We start from the raw sequence: 15,142 nt of genomic DNA on the forward strand, positions 1-15,142 counted from the left end.
TACAACAGGCTGTTCATACCTCTAGATTGTGGATGAATGACTATTTTCTTCAAAGAGAATTCTTTGAAACAAACTTTATCAACTAATATCCCAACTGTTTTCAAATAAATGAACTAAAACCTAATCTTTAGGTCCATGTTAAAGCAACCCACCCTGAACCTGTTAACACGATGTTTCCTTTGTTAATGAAAGCACTGGATTAGCAGAATGAGACAATTACTATACACTGGGTGAACTGATACATCCAGCCAAGGAAGAGAATGAGGACATAACCTTTTAATCTTCAAGACACAGAGAACACTCAAGATTATACACTTAATTTAGGAAAATTATTTTGCAGCTTAGAATTTAAAAATCATGTCAATGGGCCATTTAGTTAATTAGTCCCATTAGGAGAAAAAACTTTTGATGACTGTCTTCAATAAAAATTACTCAAAGATTTGTAGAGACAGATCTTTAAAAACATACTTCTAGCTTTCTGTATGAAATATTTAACACTTTAGTTTAATGTAGATGTTATCTTACATGTATTTATCTTGTGTTATATATTTATAACTACAACTAGTGCAATCAGATGTGACTGACACATTCTACTTCATGGGACATAATCAGCAAATTTCTTTACTCTTTAAGACATCCATAAGATCAAAATGTATTGAAGATACCATGCAATTCGTATATGCTTTATATTTCTACAAGAAGCCTAATTTAGACCAGGACATTGCATGTAATCACTGAAAAGCAAGGTGACTGCTAGATGCTTTACTTAAAAGCTTACTTTAATTAATTGTTTTTCTGAGATTTGGCTGTATACATTCCATTAATCACACTGAAAATGTCAACAACAACCCTAATGTTTTAAATTGTTAAAACTAGAACTCACTATTTACTGCTAGGTCTCTAAAAAGTGTCTCTATAATAGGATTATTATTTTACATAACATATTATAGGATTATCTTTATTACAGGATTACCAAAGTTAACTAAAACCCAATTGCAAGTCCTGCATGACACCAGCCAAGTACAAGTAAAACTTTTGGTTCTCCAGAAAAAGACTGCATTACCATAAATGAGTCTCTCCTCTCTACTACAGGAGGCAGTAACTGTGGCAATAACTGGCATGGTTTAGTGCTGGGATGGCAATTTCAGCAAGTACAGCTACTTAGAAGAGACTTAGCCAAAAGCAAAATTACAAGACACAAAATTCTGTCCTGGCCCAAACCAGCACATGAACTCATACTCAGTGGGTAGGCAGCAGACTCTCCTGAAACTGACTGCAGCACCCTTTGCATCCAAACCCTTGTAGAATACTGAATGTGTACAAGAAAAGGGAACACCTTGTTGCTGCCACACTCAATGTTTGAACAGAGGTTATTTAATCAGAGGCTGCTGATTAAAGCATTTCCTTAACTGGATGGGCTATAAAAATAATTGACTGCTACCTTCTTAATCTGGTGGAAAATTCAATACTTTCGTCTACTTCAGTGTACAGGTGTGTGGTGGGCTGACACCCAAGTATTAGCATCCAAGTATTCACATAGTTATTCACTCACACCAACCCTGGCAAGGTAAGGAAATAAAACAGGAAGAAATAAAGCACGAAAACCTGTAGGTCAAGATAATGACAGTTTAATAGATGAAGATAAAAAAAATCCAAAACAACAAAAATAGCAGTGTGAATGAAATCGCTCGCCACTTCTCATATGTAGACTGATGCCCAGCCAGCTTCCAAACAAAGGCCATCTTTGGAGGCAAACCCCCACTTCTTTACCCTGGTTTTTATTGCTGAACATGATGCTATACCCTATGGCATATCCCTTAGTTTAGCTGTCCAAATCATGCCCCCTCTCAACCACCTGCCCATCCCCAGCCTACTTGTTGAGGAGGCAGAGTGGAAAAAAGAGAAAGCCTTGACACTGTTCAACACCAGCCAAAAGATGAGTGTGTTATCAAGGCCTGGTTTAGCCACAAATCCAGAACACAACATCATCCAGCTTGCTCTGAATAAAGTTAACTCTATTCCAGCCCTACACAGTACAAGGTAGAAACTTTCAGCTGACAATTGATTTGCTAAGTTCTGAAAGGGAGACTAATTTTATTCACACATCAAAATCTAATTTAAAGCACCTAAGCATAGAGATGTCCCATTTTGAAAACATTAGCCACCCTTCCTTTTAATATGATATACTAGATTCATACTAGAATGAAATGGATTGGCAGTTCACTGATGCACTTTCTTCATTAAAAAACAGACTTTTTGATCTTTTCTTGTCAAAGCCATAAAGACGTTTTTCCCACGAGAAAAGCACTAGCAGAGCAGAATTTTTGCAAGGTGGTGAATGTGGATCAGAAGGTCTGATCCACAAGCCCCTCCCATCCAGGAACCACTTGTGTGGGTCTAAATTTACAGGCAGGATTTTCTCCTCTGACAGGTACCTGGCAAACGGCACGATTTACGAAACGCTGCCCAGTATCACATAGAGAGCTTTCTTATTGCAGGTGTCATGACTCTGACTCTTGCCAGGAACATAAATTATGGTAGCCTGATGTTTTTTGGAATTGGAACCAGATTTGAGAAAACAGCTTTCTAGAAGCTCTGAATCCCAGATTTCCCTTCTTCAAGAAAAGCATATTTCTTATTACTGCTCTTCTAGAATGGAGTGGGAAATTCACAGTTTGGGCTCAGATGCAGTCTTCAAAATCACTGTTCTTTGCCTGGAACATTACTTTTTTTTTAAACAGATGTTTGCACCTTTGAAGCTAGAGAGCACAGAACCTGAGCGTAAATGTGTAGCCAAGAGTGCTTAAAGACCTTTGACAGCAGAGAACTAATTCAATACTTCACTATTTTAATTATTTTACACTAAACAAACACATCTAAGCATCAAAAATAGCATAAAAGCTGAAGAAGCATACACCTAAAGCCTAGTTTATGCTACTTTTTCTTTCAAATATTTTTGAGTCTATACTAGACAAAAAATTTTTGAGGCAATATATGCAACCTATCAAAAACCAAGAAGTATATATGCCATTTAAACATCAAAAAAATTTCCAGTTCCTAGGATTTGGAAAAAAAAAAAAAAAAAAGCGCAACTTATTTTCATCTTCTGTCAAAATTTTTAACAAATACCTACAGAAATGAAGGCATACACCTCTCTATCCTGTATAATTGTCTCTACAATGACCACTTTAAAAACTGTACATCTGAATTGGTAGTTCTGCTGCTTTACTGTAATACCAAAGGTATTAATTAGTTGGGATATGTCTGTGTGTTCAAAATCTTTTATGTTCAGGGCACAAAGGCATTATTGTGTTCCTCTAGAATGGCCTCAACTATTCCCCAAAGGCACTATAAGCTTTTATTTTAGAGATAAAAGCACAGGTTGCACCAATCTTTCTTCAATTGAAATGTTCTCCCTCTTTCACTTGCTGGCAAACATTCAAAGGTACTTTGTATCAGAACAGATTAGGTTTCTGAAACAGCTCATCTTGCTACTGCCACTTTTAAAGAAAACCATTTTTAATATTTCCAAGATGCTGTTGGTTCCACACTTACACTCCTATTCTGGTATCTTCATTAATCCAAGCAAAACTGAGTAAACTATCTTCTGAACAAGAAGGAAAAAACTTCTGATCCTACCATAACAGGGAACATTTAGCCCGTGCTTCTTTTAACGTACATTTGCCACAAAGCCTTCTGCATCTTATCCTCTTCAAAAGAGTTTTATCCTTCAATGGCGACAACTTAAACTATATTAACATAAAAAGTGGACACATCAAGATCATGGATGCAACTATCAAATCTCTTTATAACAGACTTTACTAGAAGTTCTTTTGGCACATTCAGCAACAAGGATTAGAAGCTGATTTGGTACCGAAAAAGCATCTCAAGTTTCACCAGAAACCAAACCAGAGATCAGGTTCTGGCTGACCCAATGCACTGTATCTGTCTTGGAATCATGCAGCAGGGCTACAAGGCTACAAGATCATGTCTGAAATACTGAAGAGCATTCTCACTGGCGTAAGCAAAACCACCACTGAAATCATTGTCAACTTCAACTCTGCTGTGGCAACGCAGAGCGAAAGAGCAGATGCAACCAGAGATTTCTGAATGGAAAATTTCAATGGCATTCTGTAGAAGAAATGAGAGAAAAAAAGTCTCCAAGTTATTTCCAAAGCTTTCCAGGTGACAAATCAATGTTGCAAGATGCCACTTCAACAGACATGACCTAATGTGTTTCCTTTAAGAGTTTCAAAACAGATTCATTGGCTGTGAATAAACAGTTCCCAGAGCAAGGGAATGTTTGCTTGAAGATCCTGCCTTCCAGGTCTGTTCAGACAATTTCTTGCTGAATGTGTAGGATGTGAGAGGGGAAGGAGAGACAACTTATATCACTATCACCTAGATGGTAGCAGCACTGTAGTTTCCTTTAATTACTCCTTATATCACATTCCATCTTTATTTGAATCTATAAACTGGCTTTCTTTCTGCAAAGGCTTTGGAGAGTTTATCCCCTGAACTGGGTCCCATTGACAAGCTAATGTATTCCATGCAAATAAAATACATAGAAAGACTATGCAAGCCAGAGGGTACTGCAGCATCAATATATGCACTGGCTTAGAAAAATCTTTTTTATTAGCCTTTTTCTTTCTCTGAAAAACTTATCTGTTGCAGTTGTGCTAAATATACCATTGGATGTCATCCAGAGCACAATAAGAGAATAAATTAAACTGCAGGCCTCTGGGACTTGATGACTGAACTTGTGACCACATATGGATCTAAAAACACATGATTAATGATGAAAACATATCATATAGAGGAACTCATGTTTTACAAATACTAAGCAAGATTCTGGACCTTATGTCATTCCCTAGACACCTGATGATGTATAAGGTTTGGAAAACTGAAATCTGGATGGGAAAGAACTATCCAGTTGCACTTCTGTAGAAGCTCCAAGCGATCTCTTTAAAAAAGTGCTCATAATGATGTGGCACTTGCAGGTTAAAACTTATGATCACTAACAAAAAAGTCTTGTTCATGACACAGGCTTTTTCATTTCCTGCAGAAACCCCACATTTTGGCAAGATGAAAGAAGCATTAAAGCTGCATTTCCAGCACAGTCTCTGATCTGCAATTTCTATACCACATCTTGTCTAGTATATTGTGCTGAGAAAGCAGAGTCAACCATGTATTTGGGATGTCAGGGTGATTAGATTTAAGGATAAACTCAAGGGAAGAGCCAGAAACAGAAATTCCATAGTATGTAGGGTTAGTGACCTAAACTGGAAATACTCCACTGCATTCTACTTAAGTGATTTGTTCTAAAGGGATTTTTGAATAAATAGTTACTATACTGGTTTGTAATAATCTCTTAATGTTTTGCGATAGCACCAGCCCAGAGAGAAACAAGAAGGACTTGAAGATTTACGTATCTTTGGACATTAATTTTTCACAGCTGCCCAGAAAACTGCAAACAAGACTTCAAAATGGTAGTCTTTTGAACAGCTCCATTTCTGGAGTATTTTTTTTCAGCTTTAGCTGGAAGATACAGTCTGTGTTAAAGAGTATCTGATGATTTTCTTTAGGTTATTGGAGACACTTCTGGCAGAAGAAAGGTCAGAGGTTTAGTGGAGTCTTTCTGCAAGTTAGTTACACCTTCCTTCCTGTTCTGGTTCTAGGAATCCTGCCTTCTTAAAATTATATTCACTGATATTGTAGGAAAAGGTGTAAGCCATCCTTCAGAGTCAGGATCTTAATTTGATGGCACTGTATGCTCAAGACAGACACCCTTCCTTCAAAGAGGGCATATGTTCTATGAACATGTGTTTAATAGTCTTGCAAGAAAATCATTATGTATTTAATATTAGGATTTCCAAAAGACTTAAAATGACTAAAAATCTTTCACCTTTAATTTCTCAATACAGAGTCACCTTGTAGCATCTGGTATTGCCAATGGAGCACACCCATGCACTTTGTTTCATTTTCCATTTGGCATATACTTCATTTAGCTAGCCTGTCAGTCAGGGCAATTAATTCACTGGAATTATGGATTGTGAAATCTGTTTTATTCTGTTCAGTTACAAAGATAAAAACTGACCTTCCTATGAACTAGGGTGACATTTCTTCCACAGGCATAAAACTCTGTTGAAGAAACGAGGGAGACTTCACGATTTAGTCATGGTCAATATTTCTTTATCAATAGAAATCTGACATCTTATTTTTATCAATAGAAATTTGACACTTTTTTTTTCCCATTACTGCACTGTTTTTCTTTGTGAGATTTTTTCCTTAAATACATGGGAGAAAAATAAAGCTTCCCCAGGCTGCTCTTCAGGCAATGAAGAACAAAGACACAGAGCTCGAACACTGTGAGCAATGTGACTACACAGAAATATTATAAATATATCACATCAAAGAAGAAAACTGTATGCACATCTTAAATGTATGTAAATTCTCACACTCACTAGTACATGTAAATGCATAACTTAAAGACTGAAAAAATGGTGCTTGAAAAATCCCCTGCTATCATATTTCAATGAAATTTATTTCCAGTAGTTCTAATCTATTTTCAGGCTGGGACTTAGGAATGGGAATGTAGTCATCTTTGGGGGCAAGACAGATAACAAAGTTCTCACAGACTCGGGTGAAAATTTAGGCATCAAAACTGGCTAAAAGTTCTGTGCTGAAACAATGACTAGAAAGACTTAGGATATCAGTGAAACTAAAAAAACAACAATTAACAAATTAAATTTGTATTACAAAACCCAGATAATCATAAAATCTATTAAAAACAACTACTAAATTGTAACAAATTAAAAATATGAAAAATAATGTAAAAAAACTTAGAATGTTTGGGAATACATTAATCTCATCTTCCTACAACTAGAAGCTAATATGCTACAGTTTTACCTAATCTGACAAGCATGCTTTTAATTTTGTTTTATATCTGTATACTGGGAACACACCGAAAAGGGCATATGATCAATGTGAATGGCCTAATTAAGAGAATGCATAATTAATCTAATGAGATTAATACATTTTCATAATGATAAAGGAATAATTAAACAATTTAGAGTCATTAGAAACAATGTATTATTCAAAGGAAACAATTTTAAAAGGAGCTGGTGATTAATAAAATAAGAGTTAATTTGAACACCCTGCTGGGTTCCAAACTTCTACATTTCAATTAAGCCATTACAAATGTAAGGGAGGAGAGACCCCTGTACACACATTTATCTTGAAACTTTATTTCTTTCTCTCTCTTTTTTCCCCCACTCCATTTTGATTATGCTGGAGAGAGGCCACCTGATGCACTTTAAGAGACATGGTAATAAAAGCTATTTTTAGCAAGTAAGTAAAATGGAACCTGCTTTAGTGGTGGGTTTTGGGAATGTTTTTTTGTTGTGTGCTTTTTATGAACAGTGAATTATAAAATAAGTAAGATGATTTTGGAGGTAAAATATTTTCACAACTTAAATTCACTGTAGTTGTATGGGGTTTTTTAAGTGAAAATTAATACAGAAAGCTTTCAACTATTTCAGATTCCTCAACTACACTGCATCCTACTAGCCATCTCAATTAAAAGATACTCAAGAATTTATTTTGTTTCTTCTCAAACAGACAAACAGTAGAGTATTGCTCTGTTTGAAATTCATCTAATCTCTCTGCATCAACAAATTTTATACAGATTTTTCTTCCAACTTCTGAGATAGGCTCAGTGCAGGCAGAAATGGAAGAACTGTATTTCCTTTGTGGGTGGTAAAAACTGAATCCAAACCTAAATAATCTTTGGGCCATAATGTCACTGGTCTGACATGGCTTAACATTTGCTAACAAATTTGACTTACTCTTCAGATGCTAACATCTTCTTAAAAGATGTGTGCAAAAATTCTTTTGGAATTGGTAACTTCATATGGTCTCTCTGTGGTTTCTCAGACTGATAATTGGATTCATCCCACCTGACCATATGCATATAAGCAAAGCATCTAGATTGGACTGAGTCCTCTCTATGGTCAGCAGAGACCATTTCAATTCTGTTAAAGACAAAAGCCACTGACATCCTGCAGGAAGATGGCCTACTTGAGTTAAATGTTCAAAGAACACTGAGATGCATGAGAATCAATATCTTGAGTAGATGTGGGTAAAAAATTATGAATTAGAACTTTTCAGAAGGGAAAAAACCAAAACCAATCAATCAAGCAAACAAACAAACAAAAAAAAGGTGGACATGAAAAAGGAAATATATATTCATTAGGTTCAGCTTGGTTTAGTCACAACTGTTCACTTAGAGTCTTTTTTCAAAAAATGTATCCTGAAAATACCCTGGTTAAATGCCTCAGACTTTATGGGAGCATTCAAACCTAGTATCTGAAATATTTTAGTTTAAAAACCTGTAGGCTGTGCCAAAAAGTAGTATTTCCACTACCAGAAAGGTATTTAAAAAAAAATAAAAAATCCTGGTGCTCTAGACATTTTCTTCTGCCATTTTTATTCTTCTTGATTTATATGCATTTTCTCTTTCATCTGTTAGATGTTTCTGGTAGTGTACTGTGTGACTGAGTAGCTTCTATCAGATGACCACCAAACCTCACATATTCTTAAGACAATAGTTATGCACAAAGTTCCAGTGTTCAGATAACTGATATCTGAGAAAGGAAGAAGGGGGAAAGCAGAAGAAAAAGGGGAAAAGAAGAAAATGTGGATGGGTGACCAGCTAACTACATTTCAGCCTGAGAGTGGACTGCCACCCTCTGCTCACTAGATCAAAAGCCCCTCCCCCTTGTGTCGAATGAAGAAGCATCATGTCTGCAGTATGCAAGGATTTGTATCTTCAGATTTTCCACTAGTTCCTTCTTCACATACCTCCAGGCATAATGAGTCTGAGAAATGCTGTTTTAAAGCTAAATCCACTGAAATCCAAAGTCAGCAAATTACCTACACAAAACTAGTTTGATCAGAGAAATGTCCTGTGGTGGGTGGTGTTATCCCATGAAAGAACCATGAAACTGTTTACCTCTCTCCAAATTTTCACGTCACCAAATATGCTGACTCCTGCATCAAATCACATCTTCTAAGAACAGCTTTATTTGGCTTAAGGCCTGAATTAAAGCACATTATAATACAAACATAAGCCTCTTAAAAGATACAGAATACTGATCATTTTCCCTGTACCTCCAAAAAAAGTTCAAAGGGTTATAATTAAAAAAATAACAACTGAATATCCTGGGAGCACAAATTATAAGTGTGTGCATGCATGCACACTTGGAAGAAAATCCACAGTCCATTTATTAGTACTACTTCATCAACACACTGTTTCCCAATTCACCACTATATTCATTTGCTGTTCCATGAGCTATGCAGGATTTTAGGGCTGATGCCAACTACTTTACTCTTTGTTTCAACATCTTCAGGCTGAGTTTAAAAAGTAATCTCTGAGATTTACATGGAAAATACATTTGTATTTCCCTATTGTTTAACACTTGGCATATAGGATATGGACAGTACCTGGGTGCTAAAACAAATTAGTGAGATGGAGATAAAAGCCTGAAGTGTTCAGTGGGTATGCCTTTGTAATACTAAGAATGTAACATACACTACAGATTCCTGATCAATACAAGAAATAGTTTGAAAGGAAAAGGGAAAGAAAGAAAAGCAAGGATAACTTATTTCAAATTTTACAAAGCCCTGTGCTCAAAGTGACAAGATCACCAGTACTACATAGACATTTAAGCCAAGAAGAAGTAAACCATATCTTCCCCACAGCTACTTTGATGTTGCCTAGAATAACGTCACTGAATTTGGTGAGGTGACCATAAGTTATACAATCAAAAGAAAAGGTGCCCCCTGCATTCATTAGAGTTCTCTATGAATAACAGTCCATGGCAGAGACATAGTAGTTGGTATAGACAACCTTATTGTGTCCACAGTCCTTCAGCATCACTTTTTAATATGCAGGCATTCCAAGTGCTGACTAAATTTTGCCCTTCACTCCTAATCTGCAGAGCAGAATCTCACGCATGTTGCAAGAATGACCTCTGCCAAAGAACACAGAAAGCACTTTTTGTAATTGTGACACAGTAAAGGCAAAGCTTGCTAAATTTGTTAGGGAATCAATTAGCAAACAACACACCATTTCAATTTGTAGCAGTCAATACATCAGAGATGAATGATGATTTGAATAACCTTGCTTTTAGTTTATAGGGTACTTGAAAATGACACAGAGGAAATATCACAGGAAAAGACAGGCAAACAGAGGAAGAAATGAGAAAGAAAAATTTAAAAGTCTAGACATGTAATACAAAATACACACAACCATAATTCCAATTGCTAGGATGGATTGTTGAGACCTACTTTTGAATTTCTATGCAAATAGATTTCCTAATAACTAAGGACAGATTTCTTAATAACACGGGCAGGAAGGGGCTTCAGTAGGATTTAAGAAACAGTCTGCTACAACTTTTCCTCATCTTGTGATATAAACTACACTTATATCCAACTGAAATAATGGACCTTATGTGCATTAATACCTCGATCAGGTTTACCTGTACAGGAATAAGTAGAAGACAAGGTCGCTAACTGCAATGATCCATAATGCAAAGTAATTCAGCACTGGGCAGCATTCATTTAAATACCATGACATATTCTAAGTAACAGTGTATGCATTAATTCTGAGAGACCGCATACAGAATTTTGCACTGCATAGCACCAAAACAGAAATACAACATGTGAGCAATTCAGGCAAAGGAATCATACATAGTGAAAACCTGGCCCTTTTGTCCACTCATTTTCACTTTATTTTACACTTACCAGTTAGAATTGGAAGAGGAAATTAAAACACTATACAAAGATATAAGAAAAATGCCTGTGGTTCCCTATATTTTTTTTTAACTAAGATGAAATTTATTACTTCTTTCTATATTTTCCAATTGGGATGACATCACCTATATTTTTAATTTTTTTATTATAATCTTTAAAATAAAGAATGAATTAGTCCATAAAGTTAAGTAATTTTGGTTCCTCGGGATTAATCACATCTGGAAACCTTTTTTGCACTTCTAGCAAAAACAATCCAAAGTTATAAAGATACCTTTGAATTAACTGCGTTCTTAAAACACAAGTATGGCTTAGTATGTCAGTGGTATAGCCAACCTGTCAAAAGCTTTTGTAATATTTATCCATTTTGAGCTATGAAGATGCTGGGAAGGAGGGTAGATGTGAGGCCCATAAGTTTGCAACAAAAAGCAGACACTTCAATATACAGAACTCACACACACTGAACAATAACTTCTAGTTGCCCACCCACCAGCAGCCAGCAATGTTAGGCCAAAACATTTTATAATAATATTCCAGGCCTTGAAACTTTAACATATGGCCAAAGTCACAATTTTTCTTTCCCGGAGAGGCAGCAGTACTGAAAATCCTTTCACAGGAGGAAAGCTATGCAAAATATGAAAATATTCACCTCTCCCTCTACAGTGATTAACAAATTGAAATGGAGATGAAGTTATACATGGTGGATTAGATTCCTTCTCTTTAAAGAATGTTTTTTGATAGTAGCACTCTTCAAATCCTTAATCACTCAGACAGATTAACAGCAATCCTGGAATATGCATGGAAACCCCATCTATCTGAAACGTACCGTAATGCATATAGCAGTTTCCTTTGGTAGGATCCAGCTGAATGGCCTTCACAAAGTACTTTTCTGCTTCACTTTTGCGTCCCTTAAATTAAAAAAAAAAAAAAAAAAGAAGGGAAAATGATTTTAACAATGCATCACCATGGAGCATTTCTGTACAGTTAACAATTTCCAGGCACTAGAGAAAAACAACTGCTATTATCATGAGACTTAACCTAAGTAAATATGAAAGTTTAAGTGTTACGGTAAGTTTGTGGTCAACTACTTTATGCTACAGATCTCCAGACTGAGGAAGAAATGTGTCCAACATTGTCAATGTCCAAGAAGTAAGGAAGTGGGAGAAAGTTATTGCAAAACGTATTGTAAAGGCCTTTGGGTGAACATGAAGCTCCATGCTACTACTTTCCTGACATCAGGATAAGCATTACACAGACTGCCCCCGCCCCCTCCATCCCCCCCAAAAAACATATTTGGATTCTATGAAATCATAGAATACCTCAAGGTGGAAGGGCCTCATAAAGATCATTGAGTCTAACTCCCTGCTCCTTGCAGGAGTACATAAAACTAAATCATATGGCTGAGTGCTGTCCAATTGCTCCTTCAACTCTGACAGGCTTGGTGCCATGACCACTTCTCTGGGGAGCCTGTTCTGATCACCAACCTCTTCCTCAGTGAAGAACCTTTCCTAATGTCCAATCTGAGCTTCCCCTAATGCAGCTTCATTCCATCACCCCATGTACTTAATAACACCATATTCATATTCATATTCAACAGTAAAGTCACCACAAACGAAAGCATAGATAGAAAATCTTTCTGATTTTAATGTCAGAAGTAAGATTTCATCAGAAATCAATTCTGTCAACTGTAAAACATAACTGAAATAGAAAATGTAATTTTAATTACAGTGGTCAACAGTACAATGAAACAGTAAAGAAAGAATACCCACACCAACAGAAATGATGGTAGAAAGAACAGATGTTCCAAATCACACATTTTCTTATCACCAAAATCACCAAGCCACTGAACTAGCATTATGGTATACAAATGCCAAAGCAGACCCATTAGTGGTCATTACTCTTTTCATGAAGAAGACAGTAATATTGGATTAGCCTAGTCTGATACTCAAACACAAATCACTATCAGCTATTCAGTAACATACCTGGGACCTGCTTATCCCTATCCCCATGAAATTAGTTGCTGTGGTTTGTATTATAATACAAAAGGCCTCCAGAAAAAAGAACAGTTAAGCTTTACCACTGTGGGAGAAAGTCATTGTGGTCTGCACCTCTCAAGGTTGCCTTGAGCATTATTTCACAGATAGAAGCATGTAGGCTTTCTTAAGTTTTGTGGTCTGGAAACAGACACTGTACACATACTGCACTATCCCACAAGTTAACACAGGAATAATAACAAGGTCTGTTCGTGATTACAGCTGCTCCACATTCTCAGTATTTCCCTCAAGGGCCTTAGAGACAATGAAGTAAAGATAGAAAAAGAAGTTGTGCAGCACACCAAGAACTATATCAATACCAAGTTCCGTTAAACCAACACAGAGGCCTATTTGCAAGAAATCATCTTGGCAGAGATACAAGCAGGCTTATCATTTACAATATCCCAGTTTCACAAAATAAATGTCTAGTGGAGCTAAGAATTTAGCATTTTATTCATTAAACTTTCTTTAGTAAACCCACATAACTTAAAACTATATCCACATGGTACGAGGCTCCTGTCAATCAACTGGTGCAACCACACAAGAGTGTCCTATCTTATGCTGCAGTGCCTCACACCCTTGTGCACATTTAAAGTTACCCCACAAATTGTTTAAAGGTGCCTTGCACCCTTTTTAAAACAAAAAACTCCCCACAAAAAAAGATAACAGCTGTATCCCAGACAGATTTTTCCTCATCTACTACCACAGTAAAGCCGTATCTACAGATTAAATACAATTTCTTTTTCAACCATAACGGTGAAAAAAAAGTGAAGAAGCAAATAATCTCCAATTGAAAAGACAATGTAAATTTGGGTGAATGTAAAATAATTATTCAAATTAAAATAATTGGAGGGGGGGGGGGGAAGGGCAATAATTGAACATAAAATTTTGCACATTTAACTCTAATGTTGGCACTATTAGTCTGGTAAAAGGTACCATGACATATAAATCCAGCCCTGAGGCTTCAAAGTGACAAGCATATGTATCACTACTACTGACAGAATTAACATCTACAGATTTTGCTTCATTGCTTTCTTTTTTTTTTTTTTTTTTGAACAGGCTAACATCATTAGTTTTGGTCACATTTTGTGTTGGTTTCTAGAACATAAAATGAACTATTTCTATTTCACTGAATACAGCCACAAAATGCATAGATTCTGCCTACCGAACTATATGGCCACAAATATTTGTCAAACATGATTACTTTTGATTTAGTGGATTCACAAAAAAATATATCACGGCTCTACTCTTTTTAGCACTTTCCAAGTGGCATATTGCACTCAAGTTCAGGCCAGTCAAGAGACCTGAAAAACATAGTGATGACAGGTGCCAGCATACATAGCATCAAAGGAATGACTGTGCCATTAACAGACTCAAATACTCATGAAAGATAAAGAGGAGTAAAATCTTACATGGTATCATCTGAGACATAAAATGTTCTGACTACAAATGATCGCCATAGCTCTATTTCTTCATGTTGGCCATGAATTGGATATACTAACATTTGTAAAAAAAAAAATTAATAGGAGGAATAAAAGCATTTTCTTCCAGAAGAGCATTCTGAGGAACCTTCCATCACTTAATCTAAAATGCCCTCTTCGGTGTCCTCTGTCTGATGCTAGAATGTCAGTACCTCAGCATAGGTTTAATAGATTTTATTTTTTTGTGTCAAATTATATAAAATCTAATCACTCGACAGAATTAGGCCATTTCACAATTAAATTTTAGTATTCATCAACTTCTTTCAAATATCAAATGTACATGTTAATACCATAGCAGAAGGTACAAGACAGCAATTCCTCTCATTGCCCCTTCTCACTATATGTGATCGGTATTAAATAAAACACATAGCATAAGGGAATAAAATTCTAACTTTTAAAGAAAATCCAAATAATTGTTTATACAGCTGAAAAATACTGATTTGGGGCAGGAAGGCACTTTGTGTGCATATTCACTGTTATATGTGTTGACCCATACATATCCAGCCATTGAGTGCCACTGGAAGCCTCCCAGTTTTTAGCAGCACGGTGTGCAGTTGTATATACAAAGCCACATGCTTTGGCAATTTTACAAACCAAAAAATCTAAGTTTGCAACTGCATGCTAGCAGACTTATTTGAAGGATAAAAAAGTTATTCTTGCGATGTTAACAGAAGGACTTGACTACTCTGATTAATAATGGTATACAAAATAACCTCCACCTGTTGGTCACCGGTTCATATCCAGTCCAGATCAGTAGCTAAGGAAAAAGTGCTACCTGGGAGCTACTTGTTTGCTCAGGAGGGATGAGTGGGTGGT

At 36.2% G+C, this 15,142-nt stretch overlaps 1 protein-coding gene across 1 annotated transcript in view; it reads right to left on the reverse strand.

Moving 5' to 3' along the window:
* TMTC2 (transmembrane O-mannosyltransferase targeting cadherins 2) overlaps positions 1-15,142 on the reverse strand; it is a 248,761-nt gene that overhangs the window by 31,240 nt on the left and 202,379 nt on the right. The window contains exon 9 of the mRNA XM_071765939.1: positions 11,639-11,720. Coding sequence (XP_071622040.1) covers positions 11,639-11,720 — 82 coding nt within the window. The remainder of the gene's footprint in view (positions 1-11,638; positions 11,721-15,142) is intronic.

This window comes from Heliangelus exortis, chromosome 1 (assembly GCF_036169615.1).
Source record: "Heliangelus exortis chromosome 1, bHelExo1.hap1, whole genome shotgun sequence".
Classification (NCBI taxonomy): Eukaryota; Metazoa; Chordata; class Aves; order Apodiformes; family Trochilidae; genus Heliangelus; species Heliangelus exortis.